The sequence below is a fragment of the Aquarana catesbeiana genome, linkage group LG02 (genome assembly GCF_042186555.1).
Source record: "Aquarana catesbeiana isolate 2022-GZ linkage group LG02, ASM4218655v1, whole genome shotgun sequence".
Classification (NCBI taxonomy): Eukaryota; Metazoa; Chordata; class Amphibia; order Anura; family Ranidae; genus Aquarana; species Aquarana catesbeiana.
The window spans coordinates 755,175,229-755,195,491 of NC_133325.1; the positions used below are offsets into that span (position 1 = coordinate 755,175,229).

General features: G+C 44.6%; 1 protein-coding gene across 1 annotated transcript; it reads right to left on the reverse strand.

Annotated features, from left to right (window-relative positions):
* Positions 1-211: 211 nt before the first annotated feature.
* Positions 212-10,612, reverse strand: KCNE2 (potassium voltage-gated channel subfamily E regulatory subunit 2). The gene is made up of 2 exons (XM_073617179.1): positions 10,498-10,612; positions 212-731 (listed from the first exon to the last, which is right to left on the reverse strand). The coding sequence occupies exon 2, from the start codon at positions 718-720 to the stop codon at positions 367-369; it is 354 nt and encodes a 117-aa protein (XP_073473280.1). The 5' UTR covers positions 721-731; positions 10,498-10,612; the 3' UTR covers positions 212-366.
* Between the last annotated feature and the right edge of the window lie 9,651 nt (positions 10,613-20,263).

Sequence of the window (20,263 nt, forward strand, 5' to 3'; positions counted from 1 at the left end):
TTGACTTGGTGTTATTTCAAAAAGCGTTTTCAATATTTTTAAATCTGCCTTGCTCATTAATAGGGTGACAGTTCCCCTTCGTGTTCCTGTTTTGTCACCCTGGTAGAGACTATAGGCAGATGTGCCAACACAGCCCTTAAGCAAATGCACATGAAAATGGCCACAGGAGAAAAACAGTAAATACAAAAAAAAAATAGATGGAAAATAAGTGTGAAAATAAGAACATGGAAATTATTTATGATTATTATCATACAAAGCATCTTCCAGTTAGGGTTTGGATGCACTTTAACAAACTGTGGTTGACATCTAACCACATCTATTTGTTGCCAGGATTTTTTGGATTCTTCTGATCTGTCTAGACATTGCCTATGGAGAGAGTGGAGCTGAGTAAGACCTGGCAGCCGGGTTTTCCAGTGTCACTCCAACAGTCTTATTATTGAAGTCATTTTCAATATATCTGCTGTAGGGATCAAGCTCATCTGAGTTTTTCTGCCTCTTTGACCTGGTTGTGCTCACCAGGATGGCCACAATAATGAAGGAGAACATGCCGATCATCACCATTAGGTAGAGGATGACGAAGTTGAAATTCTCTTCCTCCAATCTGTTCTTAAGCTTTGTTGCGGATATTGTATTATTGTTATTTACGCTGTTCATGTAATTTTCAAAGATTTTCTTGAAGGCATTTTCTATGGTCTGCGTGAAGTTTGCACTTACGTACATGTCTGTTGACTCTGAAGGACACAAATAGTTGTGTGTTATAGTTATACCATAGCCAACCCAGCACTGTTCACAGATAAAGCATTCAATACAGTTCCTATGAAAAAGAATTCACCCCTTATAAGCTGTTTTTTTTATTTTTTTATTGTCATAAATACTGTGTACACCCCCTGTAAATTAGTTTTTTAGATTCACCTTTGGTAGAAATTAGTCTCTAAACTTTTTAAACAAAGGGCCAGTTTACTGTGTTTGAGACTTTAAGGGGGCCAGACTGTGACCAGTTGGAGTAGAAAATGCCCCAATGTCATTAGGAGTAAACAATGTCCCTTCATTGGTTTACTGGGAGGAATAGTGTCCCATTGAAGGTATCGGTGGGAGTAATGTGCCCCATTGTTGGTATCAGTGGGAGGAATAGTGCCCTATTGTTGGTATCAGTGATAGGAATAGTGCCCCATTGTTGGTATCGGTGGGAGGAATAGTGTCCTATTGTTTAAATCAGTGGGAGGAATAGTGCCTTATTGTTGGTATCAGTGGGAAGAATAGTGCCCTATTGTTGGTATTAGTGGGAGGAATAGTGCCCTGTTGTTGGTAGAAGTGGGAGGAATAGTGCCCCATTGTTGGTAGAAGTGGGAGGAATAGTGCCCTATTGTTGGTATCAGTGGTAGGAATAGTGTGCCATTGTTGGTATCAGTCGGAGGAACAGGGCCCTATTGTTGATATCAGTGAGAGGAATAGTGCCTTATTGTTGGTATTCGTGGGAGGAATAGTGCCCCATTGATATCAGTGGGAGAAATAGTGCCCTATTGTTGATATCAGTGGGAGAAATAGCACCCCATCATTGGTGTCTGTGGGAATAATAGTGCCCCATCACTGGTGTTGGTGGAAGGAATGGTGCCCCATTATTGGTGTCAGTTGTGGATGGAATAGTGCTCCAAGGGCTGGATGGAGGCAAGCAAAAGGCCACATGCAGCCCCAGGGCTGCAGTTTGGGGACCACTGAATTAAAGCCTTGAACCTTTGTGGATAGGTTTCTGTTTAGCTTTTTATAGCTGGAAACTGCCATTGTTTTTTCTATTCCCCTTTGCAAAAGTGCTCAAGTTCTGTCAGGTTCCGTGGAGAACACAAAAGAACAGCGTATATCAAGTCCAGCCACAAATTTTCTTTTGGATTGAGATGTGGACACTGACTTGTCCATGGAGAACATTGTTGTTTTTAAGCCACCCTTTTGTCGTTTTGGCTTTTTGCATGGGGTCATTGAAAGGAATTGATCTAAACTGGAGCAGTCAAAATCTAGAAGAGCTTTGCATGGCAACTAATCAGCCTCTGCCTTTAATTTTCAAAGCTTAAAGGAGTTGTAAAGTAGAAGGTTTTTTATCTTAATGCATTCTATACATTAAGATAAATAACCTTCTGTGTGTAGCAGCCGCCCCAGCACCCCCCAATTACCTACCTGAGCTCCTTCTCTCTCCAGTGATGTCCATGATCCCCTCAGCACACCAATACACTCCGCCTGATTGGATGAGACAAAGCAGCAGCGCCATTGGCTCCCGTGGCTGTCAATCAAAGTCAGCCAATCAGGGGAGAGAGGGGGTGGGGCCATGTTGGGGTTCCGTCTCTGAATGGATACACAGAGCTCTGACTCAGCTTGGGTGCCCCCTGTAGCAAGCTGCTGATTGAGGGGCACTCAAAGGAGGGAGGGGCCAGGAGCAGCAAAAAGGGACCCGAGAAGAGGAGGATCCAGGCTGCTCTGTGCAAAACCAACTGCACAGAGGAGGTAAGTATAACATGTTTGTTATTAAAAAAAAAAAAAAACGAGCCTTAACAATCACTTTAATTGAACAAGCTGTAGATAGTAGCTCGTTGGTTGCCATGCACATTGGCTCCAGATATTGTTCTGCTCCAGTTTTGATCAATTCCCCTCACTGACTTTCTAGACGACAAATTACCTCCCGAGATATAGATTTCATGTAGGCTACATAAGGTTTTTCTCCAGAACGACCCTGTTTATTGGGTGCATTCATTCTACCCCCTACCCTTACAAGCCATCAAGGACCTACTGCAGAGAGCTACAAAAAACACAAGCAAGAAATTTTAATATAGCGACCAATCAGTTTTCAACTGAGATTCTTAAAAGTTGCAATGGATAGCACAAATATATATATATATATATATATATATATATATAAATATAATATACATTTTTTGTTAGAACATACAAAAAGCCTTTTTGCTTCTATAGCTGAGTAGGTGTGAACATAACATGCTCCACACACCTCTTTTGATCCGTAAAGTTACTGTGGTATTTCCTAGTAAGGGGAGTTGCTAGACCCTGGTGCCCAGGGCTCGTGCCCCAGGTCTTCTACTGAGGGCCCCAGGTCTCCTTTGAGATATGGTGATAGTACATTCTATTCATTATACCATATTGGAACACTGTATAATTTATCCACTTTTAAATCCATTTATTATTTATTTTGTTATCATAATGTGACATCACAATCACAATTTTAGACCAATTTATTTTTGTTCAGTTATAAAGATCATATTAGCCTTAGATATGATCTAAAGTAGTCATTGTGGTATCCTACCAGCCCCTCAACATTTTAATCTGTGTGCCCCAGAGGTGCCCCTAATCTATTGGGACCCTGGAAACCCTAGAATCACCCCTGTTCCTGGTTTAGCATTACCGTATTCTGGATCAGCTTCATGCTCACTGGACCAAAATGATGATACTTATTATTACTCACTAGTTAGGGAAGAGGCTGGAGGAAAAGAGGTGACATGGGAAGGTAAACTGCTAAACCAGAAAAATGAATTGTTTAATCCGAAATTATGTAGGTCACCATATCGCTTTGTGGTGCCTACTCTGGAAATCATGGAATGTTTTGAATAGTGCAGGATTATATTAAGGATTGGATTACATTTGATTGCTCAATATCAGTTGATTAATAGATCTACTGATGATGCAATTTCTCTAGATGAGCTCTTGCTCTTCTGGATAATCGGAACACCTATGTTAGGATGCTGTTTGTCAACCTCAGTTTGGCATTTAATTGCATTAATCCAAATAAATTGGTCAATAAACTGCAGACTTTGGGACTGGGAACCTCTCTATGTCTGTGGATGAAAGATTTTTTTAGCATAAAGGCCACAATGGTTTAAGCGTGGTGTCCAAACTTCAGCAACCATTGCTTTGAACACTGATGTTCCTAGGGGCTACGTACTTAGTCCACCTCTCTATTCTCTATACAGTATACTATACTCATGATTGTACTGCCACCTATAGTAGTACTGCTTTATTTGCAGATGATACAACAATAGTGGGGTTGAAATCTAATAATAATTAAGCAGCAAATAGGCAGAAGGTCCAAATGCTGACTGAGGAGTGTCCAGGTAATGATTTGCATCCCAATAGAAACAAAAAAAAACTAAAGAAAGGGTAGGAAAATTGATCATGTTGGATTACATATAAATGTGAAGGAGGTAAAATGGGCTGTGAGTTTTACATTTTTTAGGTGTTCATATATTGGAGGACCTGACCTGGTGTACAAATATTTTATATCTGCTCAAAAGGGCTGAGTAGTGTCTATTTTTTAGGTTGTTATGGGCGAGCAAACTTTCTCGAGTATTGATGTTAAATTTTTATTGCTGTACGACAGAGACCATTTTGACATTGCCGTACGGTTTGGTATTCTAGATGTACACAGGCTGAGACGAAAGATTTGCAGAGGGGGGGGGGGGTTTAAAATGGTACAGTGGATTATTGAGTCTCTACTTCCAAGTTTGAAAGATATCTATAGTACTGAGCAAAACTTTTAGGCAGGTGTGAAAAAAATCTATAAAGTAAGAATGCTTTCAGAAATAGAAGTGTTATTAGTTTATTTTTATCAATTAACAAAATGGAAAGTAAATGAACAGAAGAGAAATACACATCAAATCAATATTTAATGTGACCACCTTTTGCCTTCCATACAGCATCAATTCTTCTAGGTATACTTGCACACAGTTTTTGAAGGAACTCAGCAGGTAGGGTGATCCAAACATCTTGGAGAACTAACCACAGGTCTTCTGTGGATGTAGGCTGCCTCAAATCCTTCTGCCTCTTCTCTTATATAATCACGGACAAACTCAATGATGTTGAGATCAGGGCTCTGCTGGAGGCCAAATCATCACTTCCAGGACTCCTTGATCTTTAGTTGAAGATAGTTCTTAATGACGTTGGCTGTATGTTTGGGGCCGTTGCAGAATAAATTTGGGGACAATCACACGCCTCCCTGATGGTATGGTATGATAGATACTGTAAGTAGCTGCCTGTATTTATCAGCCTTGAGGACACCATTGATCCCGACCAAATCTCTAACTCCATTTGCAGAAATGCAGCCCCAAACTTGCAAGGAACCTCCACTGCAGACACTCATTATTGTACCGCTCTGCAGCCCTTCAGCAAACAAACTGCCTCCTGCTACAGCCAAATATTTCAAATTTTTACTCATCAGTCCAGAGCACCTGGGTCCCAATGGTTTCCACCAGTTCTGTGCTGATGGCACTGCTGGACATCTTCTGATGTTGAAGGGAAGTAAGCATGAAGTGTCTTTCATCTGCTGTAATAAGCTTGCTTGGCTGATCACTGCGTCTACTATCCTCAATGTTGCCAGATCAATGGTGTCCTCAATGCTGAGAAATACAGGCCGATGCTTACCCATCATGCCATACCATCAGGGAGGTGTGTGATTGGCCCCAAATTTATTCTGCAGCAGGACAATGACCCCAAACATACAACCAATATCAATAAAGGACAAGTTCACCTTTGGGAACATGTAACATACGACCACTGCTGCAGCCACTTCCCGTTGCCCTCTCTCCCTGTGACAGCAGTATAAAACAGTGTGGCCATGCGGGGCTCCGCCTACAAGGCCACATCATTCATTCACAGAGTTCTGTGTATAAATGAACTACAGTTCCCGGCATCCTTTGCGGCTATCAACTTGTAGTTCTCAATGACCTACCACAGCGATGTTGAACGCTGTGGTAGTTTTTTTTTTAAAAGCACATTTATTATTATTTTTTGTTAAAAGTGAACTTATGCTTTAAGAGTTATCTTCAGCATGAAGATGAACAAGGAGTCTTGGAAGTGATGGTTTGGCCCCCAGCAGAGCCCTGATCTCGAAATCGTAAAGTCTGTCTAAGAATACGGGAATAAACAGAAGGATTTGAGGCAGCCTACATCCACAGAAGATCTGTGGTTAGGTCTCAAAGTTGTTTGAAACAACCTACCTGCCGAGTTCCTTCAAAAACTGTGCAAGTGTACCTACAGAATTGATGCTGGTTTGAAGCCCAAGGGTGGTCACACCAAATATTGATTTGATTTCGATTTTTCTTCTGTTTGCTCACTTTAGAAATATATTTCTGAAAGCATTCTTACTTTACAACATTTCTTCACACCTGCTTAAAACGTTTACACAGTACTGTATATAAGCCATCTTCACAAATGGGCTGCAAATGTTATTAGAGATGTTACCCATCCTGGACATTGTTGGTTCTCCACATTCCCCTTAGGCAGAATTGGAGTAATACGGGCTTGGACTAATAGGTTGTGAAATTTTTTTTTCCACTACAGCTGTAGAAATTGTCAAAGCAAACTTAGTTTTTGTTATAATTTTTGTAATGTAAGAATAACTGAGGACGTGTACTAGTTGTTGGTTTTAGAATGCATTGCTTTAAAGTGGATGTAAACCCGAATTTTTTTTTTTATATCATACTATAGAGTATAAGATTTCCTATCATTTGAGCCCAGTCTTGCCACACAGAGTTAATCCATCTCTGAGCAATCCTCTTTTATTGTTCAGTGAGATAAATCTTGACAAACAGAGAAAAACTTTGTCAAATCCTCCCCCTTGCTGTGAGTGACAGGTGATTTACATATCTCATGCACTAGCCTAAGACATGCATTATTTTTTAATTCCCTCCCCCACTCCTTTCTTCAGCAGCTCTGCAAGGATTGGCTGTTCCACACCTCAGCATGATTTGAATACTGAAGTCATGTGGTTACTTTCCTGTCCTTTCACTGGATGTTAGAGATCATAGCAGAAGTTCAGTGTAAGAAATACACAGGAGAAAATGCATATTGACAAGGGGAGTGTAGAGGTGGGCGGGGAGTCTACTGACATCACGACTCCACCCACCAAGCTCCAGACAACAGACCCGCCCACAGAATCTGCAGTTTTTCGGGTCTCATAACAGACAGAGGGGAGACATTTGACAGGTAAAGATACATGCAGGAGGCATGTATATCCTTATAGATAACCCCTATGGCAGTAGTTTAGAAAGGATGACATTGGGTTTACATCCACTTTAATTTTATTTATTTATTGTGACTGTATGCTACTATGTGGAGGACAGTGATGTCAAAATAAAGTTTTGCTGTGTTTAGGTTCCGTTAAACATCTAGACGTTGCCAATTTACAGGCATTTTTGGGGCGTTTTTTCAGGCGTTTTTGCAGAGTGTTTGTAAAGGCGTTTTGAAGTTCAAAGGTCACCAATGTAAAAGCAGTAAACCGCCTGTAATCTGCCAAAAAAGAAGCTCATGTAATTTTTTGAGCGACGGGCATTCTGCTTTAGGCGACAGAATGCTCATATGTGAACAGGGACCATTGAAATGAATGGGATTTGTCTGTTGGGGGTTTTTAGAGCTGAGGCTTAGAGCAGAAAAACGCCCAAAAATGCCTAGATGTGAACGGAGCCTTAAACACATCGATAACTAAAGTATCTTATCTAATTATCTTATATCTAGTAGAAGGAGTTAGTCACATTCAACTGGACTTCTGGTTTTGGTTCTGTAAGGTTAAGGACATTTTATAGCTTATCCAAGCTAGTACACTACAAAAGAATGATGGGATGCAACTGCTGTTCAGCTGAAAATTTTCCAGCATGCTTGTTTGACAAAAGTCAATTTAACCGCTTCCCGCCCACGCTCTAGCCGAAAGACGGCTAAGTTTGTCGGGAGGGTGCTTATGAACATCTTCCCATGATCGCGCTGCCCGCTTGCCCCCTGTGAGCGGGTAGCGTGTTCTGTGATCGACGAGTCCTTCGGACTCAGCTGATCACAGATCAGGGTAAACGGCCAATCACAGCGGCCCTTTACCACGTGATCAGCTATCGGCCAATACAGCTTCAGGATGTAAACACGAGCCGGTTATCGGCTTTTCTTTCCTCATGCTGACAGCATGAGGAGAGAAGAAGAAAGCCAATAACCAGTGCCCACCAGTGCTGCCAATCAATGCCCACCAGTGCTGCCAATCAATGCACACCAGTGCTGCTAATCAGTGCCCACCAGTGTTACCTATCAGAGCTGCCTACCAGTGCCTATCAGTGCCGCTTATCAGTGCCACCTCTCAGCATGCATCAGTGCCACCTATCAGTGCAGCCCCATCAGTGCCTCCTCATCAGTGTGCACCAGTGCTGCCTCATCAGTGTCTATCAGTTCCACCTATCAGTGCCCATCAGTGGCGCCTCATCAGTTCCCTATCATTGACCATCAGTGAAGCCTCATCAGTGCACTTCAAAATTTTCAGTCTTTTTTTGTTTGTGACAGCGCTGAAAGCTGAAAATTGGCCTGAGCAAGAAGGGGGTAAAAGTGCCCTGTAGGCAAGTGGTTAAATCAATCAAAGCTGATCCAAGTTACTTTTTCAGTTGTAAAGAATGATTAGATGGAGTTGCTGTTTGACCAAAAAATTTTCAGCAGCCCTCTTTGACAAAAGTTCATTGAATGAACAGAGCGGGTCCAGCAGGGTCAATCACCGCGCAATTGTCTTAAAAATCGCACATCATGCGGCCTGTTTGATACTGGGTAGGACAGGGCCTCTTTTTGCTCTCAAAACAGCCTAATTTCTTAGTGGTTATCTGAGTTACAATATCCTTCCTATCAGCTCCAACCAGTCTGGTTATTCTCCTCTGACATCTCTCATCAACGAGACGTTTTTGTCAATAGAATTGATGCTCACTGGATGTTTTTGTTTTTCACACCAACTCCACAGATTGGTGTGTGTGAAAATCTCAGGAGATCAGTGTAGCAAGGTCCCGGACTCCCAAAGGCCAAATGGTGACCTCCAGAGTTAGGGAGAGCTGACATCCGTCTTTGTAGAGTGGGTTACAAGGTATGGTGGGTGTAATGCAAGATGAAGTGGTGGGTGCCAGACACTTTTTGAATGCAAAAGAGATTTATTGTCTCTTAACAGAACTGAGAGGATTAGTGCCAGGACACCCTTAAGTAGATGCAATGTTATTGGCAGAGTCCCAGACTTTTAAAGGGAAAAAGCTATACAGGGGAAGGCCTCCAGACAGATTCCACTTCTGTATAGGTAGGACTGCTGTCTCCTATGGCAACAAATCTTGTAACAGTCCCAAACGGTAGTTGTATATAACTATTGGTAATACAGATAGTTCTCCTCGCACTCTACAGTTTCTCACTGTAGGTCTTCAGTCACCGAGCTCCCAGTCTCTCACTAGACTCTCAGACCCAATTGCCACTGGATCCCCAGAGCTCTTCCACTTCCATAACTCGGTATCTTCCTCAAGCGTCACCCCCACTTCCCTGCTGGGTCCCCGGCTTGGCACTCACATATACTCCTCAAGCGTCACCCCTGCTGACACGTTAGGTCCCTGGCTTGGCACTCACTGATGCTCCTCAAGCGTCACCTCTGCTGTCCCGCTGGGTCCCTGATTTGGCACTTGCTGAAGTTTTCCCACTTCTTCAACCGTCCCCGTTTGGTGAGAACACTGCTCTGGTACTGGCTCCAGCTTACTCACAGTGGTCTCTGGTAACAAGGTAGATGGTCCCTTTGTGGCAACAGCTTCCCCTCTACCTCTGACCACATCCGGCTGAACCATTACTCTCGGTTGAACTCCAATCCTGCAGTCCCAACCCTGCGCTGCTTCTGGATAGGCCCTCAGACAGCCTAGCAGCCAGATGTCCCGGGATATGCTTGGGCTTCCGGCCTAGCAGCCCAGGGCAGCATAACACACGTCCAGCCAGACAGCCATCCAGGTGGCACAGAACCGCCATCACCTGACTCCACCCAAATAAATAAACTCTCCCAGCAGGCCAAGGGACTAAAGAGAAACCCCCCACCAATTGGCTGAGACACCCCATCAATTCATAACCTGACCTTGCTAAGCCCTTGTCTATCTTATGTCACCAGCATAACGCCACCTAGCGACAGAAGAGAGATGGTGCAGCAAGTCCAGAACTAGAGAGAAATCAGTGGATCTACTAAAAATTTACCAGGGCAACTACCACCTGGCGAACTAAATTTACTAGCAACCCTGCCTAAACACCAGGGTGCTACATCAGCATTTACAGGAACACTATTAATACCTGCCCTTTTAGTACTATTCCATCTCTGTACTCTCAAAAAGTTTTTGAACAAAAAAGATACTTGACCAAAAAAACTCACTTGTCTAGGTCCAACAATCATGCCACGGTCAAAATCACAGAGATCACCTTTTTTCATATTCTGGTGCTTGATGTGAAAAATAACTGAAGCTCCTGTTACTGTATGTATCTGCTGGATTTTATGCATTTCATTGCTGCCACATGATCGGCTGATTAGATAATTAAGTGCTAAATAAAAATCTATCTACCTATCATGTGTTTATAAGTGTGTATATATATATATATATATATATATATATATATATATATATATATATATATATATATATATATATACAGTATATATTATCAAACAATAAATAAAGGATTTAAAAAATAATTTTGCGTACTTACTCTTAAGGACGGAATTTATGCGTCTTGATCATTTCATACTTCAGCCACCTCTAAGACATTGAACTCATGTGCTTTGCTTTATAAACCTCATGCCTTTTATCTTATCGTAGGGACAAATATTAGTATAGAGTGTGGATTCCTATTGTTTTACATTTCTGCTCTGGTCATGTGATGTAATATTCACAAGTCATGTCCTTGGGGATACTTTTATGGCACAATATAGCCTCCTATTTTCCTGTTTACACGGTTTCATTCAGTCTTTTCTCTTGAATGTTACAATAAACATGGACAACCTCAGGACATTTTCAATAGATGCAAAATGTTTCAGGAAGCAGAATCCAACACCACTAATAGGAAAATGCAGTAACCTCATACAGTACATTGGGTTTGTAATAATAAAAAAATGAAACCCAAAAAACATCTTATTTCTTCTTTGCAGTCATCCAAAAAATCTTAAAGCATAACTAAAGGGCAAAATCGTTTTTTTTTTTGTTTTTTTTTAGTTTTGGATGGAGAGGAGAGGTATTAGAACCCCTCTCAGGTTATTATTGCTGTCTGTGCCCCCCTATTAGGGAGATTCACCCTCTCTATTTGTCCTGTTTACCATTATCATTGAAAGTGAAAGAAAATCCCAAATTTGGATTGTCCCTATAAGGCCGGTTTCACACTGGGGGGGGGGGTTTAGCGGCATTTTACCGTTGTTTAAGCTGCGCTATTCGTTATAACCCCCGCTAGAGGCCAAAAAAGGGTTAAAATGGCCCGCAAAGCGCCGCTGCGGCGACGCTTTGCCGGTGGTGTAGCCGTGCTGCCCCATTAATTTCAATAGCAGGAGCAGTGAAGGAGCGGTGTATACACGGCTCCTAAGATGCGGCTTGCAGGAGTTTTTTTTCCATCCTGCTAGCACACCGCTCCAGTGTGAAAGCCCTCAGGCTTTCACACTGGAGACACAGCAGCGTCTGTTTCAGGTCGGTTTGCAGGCGCTATTTTTAGCGCGATAGAGCCTGCAAAACGACCCAGTGTGAAAGGGGTCTTACAGGAAAGGAGGTGAAATCTTCCAACAGGGACAATAGTTAGAATAGGGATTCCCTCACTTTGGAGGGATTTTCTCTCACTTCCTGTTTTGGCTATGGGTAGGGTTGCCACCTGTATGGGATTCACCCGGACAGGTTTTGTGTCCGGGTCTCCTTCCGCTTGGTATCCGGACACATGATTCAGACTGCACTGTGGTTTCTGTGCTCCATCTGCTCAGCTGGTGGAGGAACATGAGTAGTTAATGTTATTAGGAGAAAGTTCTTATCTTTATCCAGCAGTTCCGATATTCTAATCTGAAGTCAACTTCTATACAGATCCACCGGACAATGTAATTGCTGGGAACCGCAGCACAAGGATTGCTCCGCCTGATCCCGAAAATCATCAAATTGTCCCGGTGGAGTAATCCTTGTGCTGCGGTTCCCGGGACTCAGATTAGATTGTTGGAACTGCTGAATAAAGATAAGAACTTTCTCCTAATAACATTAACTACTCATGTTCCTCCCCGGCCACCAGCTAAGCAGATAGAGCACAGAGCCACAGTCTGGATCACCACAGGAGGTCAGCACTTGAGCCCCGGGGGGTTGAATAGTGTCCCTTCTCCTGGCCCCCAGCTGAGAAGAGGTTTTTTTGAAATTGCTGCAGACTAGACATTTGCACAGCCAAAAAATTTGTTAATTTTCGTTTTCGTTTCATTAGTTTATTATTTTTTTCGTTTTTCGGGTCATTCCTTATGATCGCGATTCGTAAATTCGTTCATTTGTAAATTCGTAAATGCGTTCCTTCGAACATTCGTAAATTCGAACATTCATTCATTCGTACATTCGTTCATTTGTACATTCGTACATTTTTACATTTGTACATTCATAAATTTGTAAAATCGTACATTTGTAAATTAGAAAATTTGGAAATTTGTAAATTCAATGTTTGAAAATCCAAAAACCCGAAAATTCAAAAATCTGAAATAGTAACTAACTATTAAATTATAGGTATTGTAATTTCCTTTCAAATTTGACTGTCAGTGAACGTAACAAATACGAATTTATCCAAAGTTACGAATTATCCAAAACGAATGCTGCATCTAAACAAATGGAACGGAACAAATTAATAATAAATAATAATAATAATAAAACATTATTATTATTGTTATTTATTATTATTAATTCATTACGTTCCATTCCGTTTTTTCGGATCATTCATAACTTCGGATAAATTTGTATGTGTTACGTTCACTAACAGCCAAATTTGAAAGGAAATTACAATACCTATAATATAAAAGTTACTAGTAATTACTAATAGTTAAGTTATTATTAGTTAACTATTATTCCAGATTTCCGAATTTTCAAATTTACAAATTTACGAATTCACTAATTTACTAATGTACGAATGCGCGAAATTACGAATGTCCAATTTTATCGAATTTACGAATATTCGGGAAAAATTAGTTAAACGGGTTTTCGTTCATTTGGATATTCCCGAATTAACGAATTTGCCGAAATTCCTTAAAAAACGAATTCAGAACGAAACGAATTGCACATGCCTACTGCAGACAAGAGGTTACTCCACAGAATATACTGGCATGGCCTTAGCCTGGGTTCACACTTGTGCGATGTTAGACATCGCATGTGATTCACATCCGCACTGCTGTGCCGATCGCATGCGATGTCTGTGCAATGGGAGTTCAGCCATACAGTTGTATATAGTTGTATGGCTGAACTCGCATTAGATTTGCAGGAAAATAGTGCAGGGACTTTTTTTTTCCCGCACTGCAATCTGTGAACCGATCTGGGTGTGACACCCGCAGAGGTTCGCAGTGGACAGTGTGAACTGCCTGCAGGAGAGATGCAATGCGGGAACCGGTGCTGGAATCGCGCTGGTTCCCACATTGCATACGTGTATACTTAGGCTCAGGGCTTTTTACACATGTGGTGCCCTCTGAAGAGCAATCCATTCAGAGGTAATTTCGACAGGCAGCGAGGAGGTGTTATATCACCTCCTCACCACCTGTTTTAAACCCCACAGCAGCACCCGTGTACACACGATTGGAAAGTCCGACAACAAACATTTGTTGGTGGAAAATTTGAGAGCCTGCTATCCAACATTCGTTGGCGGAAAGTCAGACAACAAATGTCCGATGGCGCATACACACGGTCGGACTTAACGCCAACAAGCTCACATCCAACATTTCCCATCGGAAAAGCCAACTGTGTGTACACGGCATAAGAGGAACAGTTGGGTCGCAGTAAAAACACAGCTCAACCTCTATTTTTTACTGTCCACCAACCACAAGTGTAAACGAAGTCGCAGAGCACTCTGAAGAGTAATCCACAGTGGATCATTTTTTAAAAAGTATTTTGACAGGTGGTGAAGAAGCGTTATGTTTTCTCCTCACCACTTGTTTTTAACCCCTAAAATCCCATGCCACTGTGCTGTAGCCTTGTGCATTGCACACAGTTACTGCACAGCCCCATTCAGTTGAATGGGTTGAGTTAAGCAGGCGCAGTGCCATAGGCTAGTGGGCTCTTTCACACGGGCGATCCTGCCGGCGGACTCCACTTTGCTCAGCGGGGGATCGATCTTCTGATCTCTGCTGAGCAGGCAGATGATAGGCCTGTCTCCGTTCACTGTGCAGAGACGGACCTGTCAGAGCCCCGTTCTCCATTTTCATCCAATCCACCAGACGGATGGAAAATAGGGTCACCATCTGTTTGGATTTCACGGACAGGATCGGATCGCATAGCGGCGGGTGTCAGCGGACATCTCAACACTAACATCCGCCACTGCATAGAGGTGAATGGAGGCTCCGATCAGGTCCACCTGAAAAACTGACAGGTGGACCTGATCAGAAAGCCAATGTGAAAGGGGCTTTAGTGTTGGGGTTTGGCTTGAAGAAAAGGTGGCAACCCAAACTATAAGACAGGAAGTGAAGGCAAATCTCCTCAATGGGACACAGATAGCAAAAAAAACCAAAAAGTTTTGCCTTCAGTTTAATGGCAATTTTCTGCACTAGAAGAGGTATTTTGCTCATCTCTACAATGGCCTGGGCCTCCTACCTCTACTCAGGGGCGGATCCAGAGTCTAGTCTCGGGAGGGGCACTGCCAGAAAATCCGTTTTCTTTGTGGGCAATTTATCGGGGAAACGGCTGGTGTTTGCGCTTTAGTCATCCCGGCACCAGTGTCAGGATGATTGAAGCGCATTTTTTCTATAATTACATTGTAATATAAAATGAAATAGTTCAACTCACCATAATGCAGAATCAGCGGGAGACCTGAGTGTGTCACTTGCCACGTCACCTGCTACACGTTGCGGATTGTCACTTGCCTGCCACCAGATGCAGATTACCACTTGCCACGTCACCTGCCACACCTTGCGGATTGCCACTTCACCTGCCACACCTTGCGGATTGCCACTTGCCACGTCGCCTGCCACACCTTGTGGATTGTCGCTTGCCTGCCACGTCACCTGCCACACCTTGCGGATTGCCACTTGCCTGCTAAGGTGGTGTTTTGGTTGTCTCTTGCTGTGTCCCAGACTCCCAGAGTCAGGCAGCAGAGAGATAATGTAATCTCCCTGCTGCCTGCCCAGTCACTGGAGCCAACACTAACACTGCTATCCTTGGTGCTGCTGCTGGGGGTCAACCATTCCTTCTCCTCATGCCACATTCCCCGCTCCTCCGTGGAGAAGATGATGCCGCGCAGAGGGATACTGTTACCCTATGTAGATTCGGTCTGGCCAGTCATCGGCCGTAATCCATAATGGAGGCGCCTGTCACTCGCCTACCCAGGCCAAGAAACAATTGCTGTGCCGGCGCCGTGCTCCTGCAGGCCGGCCGTGGCGCCGGAAGCTACATGGTTGCGGGAGGCGGCCGCGGGAGGACGGGTGAAGGTTTTTTCGTGCGGGGGTGGCTTTTTGCCACCCCCCCATGGCGCCCATGGCTGCCATACCCCAGAAACGCCACTGCCGACGTGACTCTGACGTCACTCGTTGCTAGACGCTGGGCGGCCCCGGCATTAGCAACGAGTGCAGGGAAGAGGCTCCACCCACCCCTCCTCCTAGTCAGTCAGTGCGGCCGTAACTACGTTAGACGGGTCTCTCTCTCGTTGCCGCTGATCTGCTGATGTGAGAGAGAGACTCGGGCTGCGGGCAGAGGCAGCAATGACATGGGAGATTGTCAGTGCGACTATTTCGGGGGGGCAATTGCCCTGTTGCCCCCCCCTGGATCCACCCCTGCCTCTACTCCAGTCAAGAACTGCAGCCTCCATGCTGGGCTCTGTGGTTCCATCCTCTGATGCCCACAATCCTGGATTTCAGGGTGGAAAGTTCATGTTAAAATGGAGCAAAAGTCAAGATCAGCTTGCAAAAGCAAAAAAACAGATCTAGTTAACCTACCTCCAACACTTACAATCATTCATTCATACAGGTGAAATGTTGGTGGTAGGTCCATTTACTCTGTTTGATCATTTGTGCAATTGATATAGTTGGTTAAAATTGCTACAAAATTGAGTGATGTCCATAGTGGCAAGAACAGCTGGGATCATATGGTAAAGCCCTATACATATGTTATATATATACATGTACATACATACATACATACATACATACATACATACAAACTATATTATCAAAAGTATTGGGACGCATGCCTTTCCACACACATGAACTTTAATGACATCCCAGTCTTAGTCCGTAGGGTTCAATATTGTGTTGGCCCAACCCTTGCAGATATAACAGCTTCAACTCTTCTGGGAAGGCTGTCCACAAGGTTTTGGAGTGTGTCTATGGGAATGTTTGACCATTCTTCCAGAAGCACATTTGTGAGGTCAGGCACTGATGTTGGATGAGAAGGCCTGGCTCGCAGGCTCTGCTCTAATTCCTCCCAAAGGTGTTCTATCAGGTTGATGTCAGGACTCTGTGCAGGCCAGTCAAGTTCCTCCACCCCAAACTCGCTCATCCATGTCTTTATGGACCTTACTTTGTGCACTGGTGTGCAGTCATGTTGGAACAGGGAGGGGCCACCCTCAAACTGTTCCCACAAAGTTGGGAGCATAAAATTGTCCCAAATGTTTTGGTATGCTGACTCCTTAAGAATTTCCTTCACTGGAACTAAGGGGCCAAGCCCAACCCCTGAAAAACAACTCCACACCATAATCCCTTCTCCACCAAATGATTTGGACCAGCAAGGTCCATAAAGACAAGGATGAGCGAGTTTAAGGTGGAGGAACTTTCTTTTTTCTCCCCTTTTTCCCCTCCTTCCCCTCTCCTCTATCCCCCCATTCCTTCACATCCCCTCCCCCCCTTCTTTTTTTTCCCTCCTTCCTACTTTCCCTCACTTGTCGGGGTATTTCTTTCCTTTTCTCCCTTTTTCTTCTTTTTTTTTTTCTTTTTTCTCCCTACTATCCTCCCCTTTCTTTCTCTATTCATTCCATCAATTCAACAAGTTTCATCACCATGTCTGTTGACATACATCTTTTTGCATACATATTAACTTGATTATTCCTAGTTATCTCTATTATCCATATTAGCATTATTATTTTTACTCACTTTTATTATTAAGTACATAGCTTCATGTCGCTGGTCGCATTAATTAGATACAACAGCATAACATTAATATTAAAATTATAATGATTAACCCCCTTATCTACTACTCAGTTATACACACACTTTCAACCCTATTTCCATTTGTATCCTTTTACAAGCACTAATAGTGCTATTGCTCGATGTTTAGATTGCAGGTGCTGCTTGCTTGCCCTTACACCTCTCGCCGACAACAGGGAATTCCACAAGTGTAACTCACCGCAAGTCACGCAATTGTGCTTGGCTTTCCCCGTTGGGGTGTTGGCTGGCTGGGAGGACCCCGGCCGGGACTGGGTGGTGGGAGTCCTAGAGAACATCAGGTTCAGGAGTAACCAGTGGTGTATTTAGGTTTTGTGCTGCCCTAGGCCTGACTAAACTCATGCACCCCCCTAATTTAAATATGACCCACCCCTTGCTGCCGAGGCCACACCCCTTCCTGTTTAAGACCCACCCTATCATCTGTAAACCACACCCCTTCCTCTTTTTAGGCTCATTTGGCACCTTTCAGGGGGGAGGGGGGAACAGGTATCTGTTTTTGACAGGTACCCTTCCCCACTCCCTGGAGACTGCAACTAAATGTGGACTGTTTAAAGGGTTTGCATTGATTTTAGCATGCATGGAGCACTTTGCACATGCCAGTGGCGGCTGGTGCTCAAAATTTTTGGGGGGGTGCAAACAAACTAAGAAATTCAGAAAAAAAGACATCAATTGCAGCCTCACTGTGCCCCATCAAATGCAGCCTCACTGTTCCATCAAACGCAGCCACTATTCCCACCAAACGCAACCACTGTGCCCATCAATTGCAGCCACTGTGCCCCATCAAACGCAGACACTGTGCCCACCAAACGCAGCCACTGTGCCCACCAAACGCAGCCACTGTGCCCACCAAACGCAGCCACTGTGCCCACCAAACGCAGCCACTGTGCCATCAAACGCAGCTACTGTGCCCACCAAACGCAGCCACTGTGCCCCATCAAATGCAGCCACTGTGCCCACTAAACGCAGCCACTGTGCCCACCAAATGCAGCCACTGTGCCCATCATTTGCAGCCACTGTGCCCACCAAACGCAGCCACTGTGCCCACCAAACGCAGCCACTGTGCCCACCAAATGCAGCCACTGTGCCCACCAAATGCAACCACTGTGCCCATCATTTGCAGCCACTGTGCCATCAAATGCAGTCATTGTGCCCCACCAAACGCTGTCACTGTGCCCACCAAACGCTGTCACTGTGCCCATCAATTGCAGTCACTGTGCCCATCAATTGCAGCCACTGTGCCTTTAAAATGCAGCCATTGTGCCTTTAAAATGCAGCCATTGTGCCACATCAAACGCTGTCACTGTGCCCATCAATTGCAGTCACTGTGCCCATCAATTGCAGTCACTGTGCCCATCAATTGCAGTCATTGTGCCCATCATTTGCAGCCACTGTGCCTTTAAAACGCAGCCATTGTGCCCCATCAAACGCTGTCACTGTGCCCATCAATTGATTTATTCAATAACTTTACCTGCTGTTCTTTGGGGTTCCCTTGTGCCTCTCTCTCTCTTCCTGACATCACTGCCAGACCCTGCCCCAGTGCCGAGGAGAAGGGTCAAGCAGTGTGGAGGAGGGTAGGCGGAGCATAAGGCTCCACCTCCGCCAGTCATCGGCCGCTTATGGGGGCATGAATCACATGCCGCCCCCCGCATGAGAGGAAGTCCCCCCACCCGTCTTTCTGATTCCCGGCTCCTGCGGCCGCCCCCCGCACACATGCAGCCCACAGCGGCCGCCTTGCTGTAGCGAGCGGCGCTGCTGTGTATGGGCGTGCTTGTCAGAGGGTGGAGGGGCGTGAGCTCTGCTAAGCACGTCCATACACACGCCCCTCCACCCTCTGCCAAGCACGCCCATACACAGCAGCGCCGCTCGCTACAGCAAGGCGGCCGCTGTGGGCTGCATGTGTGCGGGGGGCGGCCGCGGGAGCCGGGAATCGGGTGGGGGGACTTTCTCTCATACGGGGGGCGGCTTTTTTTGCCGCCCCCCGCAAAGTGCCGCCCTAGGCCTAGGCCTTGTCGGCCTAGGCCAAAACACAGCCCTGGGAGTAACGGCTATACACATGTGATATATATATATATATATATATATATATATATATATATATATATACACAGCAATCATCCATAACTTTATGACCACTGACTGGTTACATGAATAATATTTTTTATCTTGTTACAATGGCATCTGAAGATTGGTGGGATATATTAGGCAGCAAGTAAACATGCTGTCTTTGAAGTTGGTGAGTTGAAAGCAGAGAAAATGGGCATTGTAGTTTGCTGTGTATGGGGCTACGTAGTTGTAGATACATCAGGGTGCCCACGCTGACCCGTGTCCAAAACCAAAAGTACCTACAATGAAAACATGAGCATCAGAACTGGACCACGGAGCAATGGAAGAAGGTGGTCTGAATCACGTTTACTTTTACATCATGTGGATGGCCGGGTGCGTGTGTGTCACTTACCTGTGAAAGAGATGGCATCAGGATGCAGTGTGGGAAGAAGGCAAACCGATGGAGGCAGTGTGATGCTTCGGGCAATGTACTGCTGGGAAACTGTGGGTTTTGCCATTTATGTGGATGTTTCTTTAACAGGTACCACCTGCCTAAAACGTTGTCGGTGACTAAGTACACCCCTTAATGAAAACGGTGTTCTTTTGTGGCAGTGCCCCATCAAATGCTGCCACCGTGCCCCATCAAATGCTGCCACTGTGCCTCATCAAATGCTGCCACTGTGCCCCATCAAATGCTGCCACTGTGCCCCACCAAATGCTGCCACTGTGCCCCATCAAATGCTGCCACTGTGACCCCCCCGCCCGCTCACTGTCTGCCTGGCACTTACCCTGTCTCAGTGGCGGGTCAGGAATGCAGGTGATGGCGGCGAGCGGTGGGACCTTGCAGTGGGTCAGACAGCGCCTCCTGTGTCCTCCATGCGTTTCCCCCTCTCTTCCTGATAGACGTCCAATTGCAGCGCCTATCCTTACAGCCAATCAGGTAAAGGGTAACTAATTGGCGGAGAGGCGGTTCAGTGTTAGGAAGAGACTATTCATTTGCTTTTCTTCTAACACACCTGGATGGGCTCATAGCGCAATGCTTTGTGCCACGAGTCCACCTTTTTTGAAGCTTATTAGAGC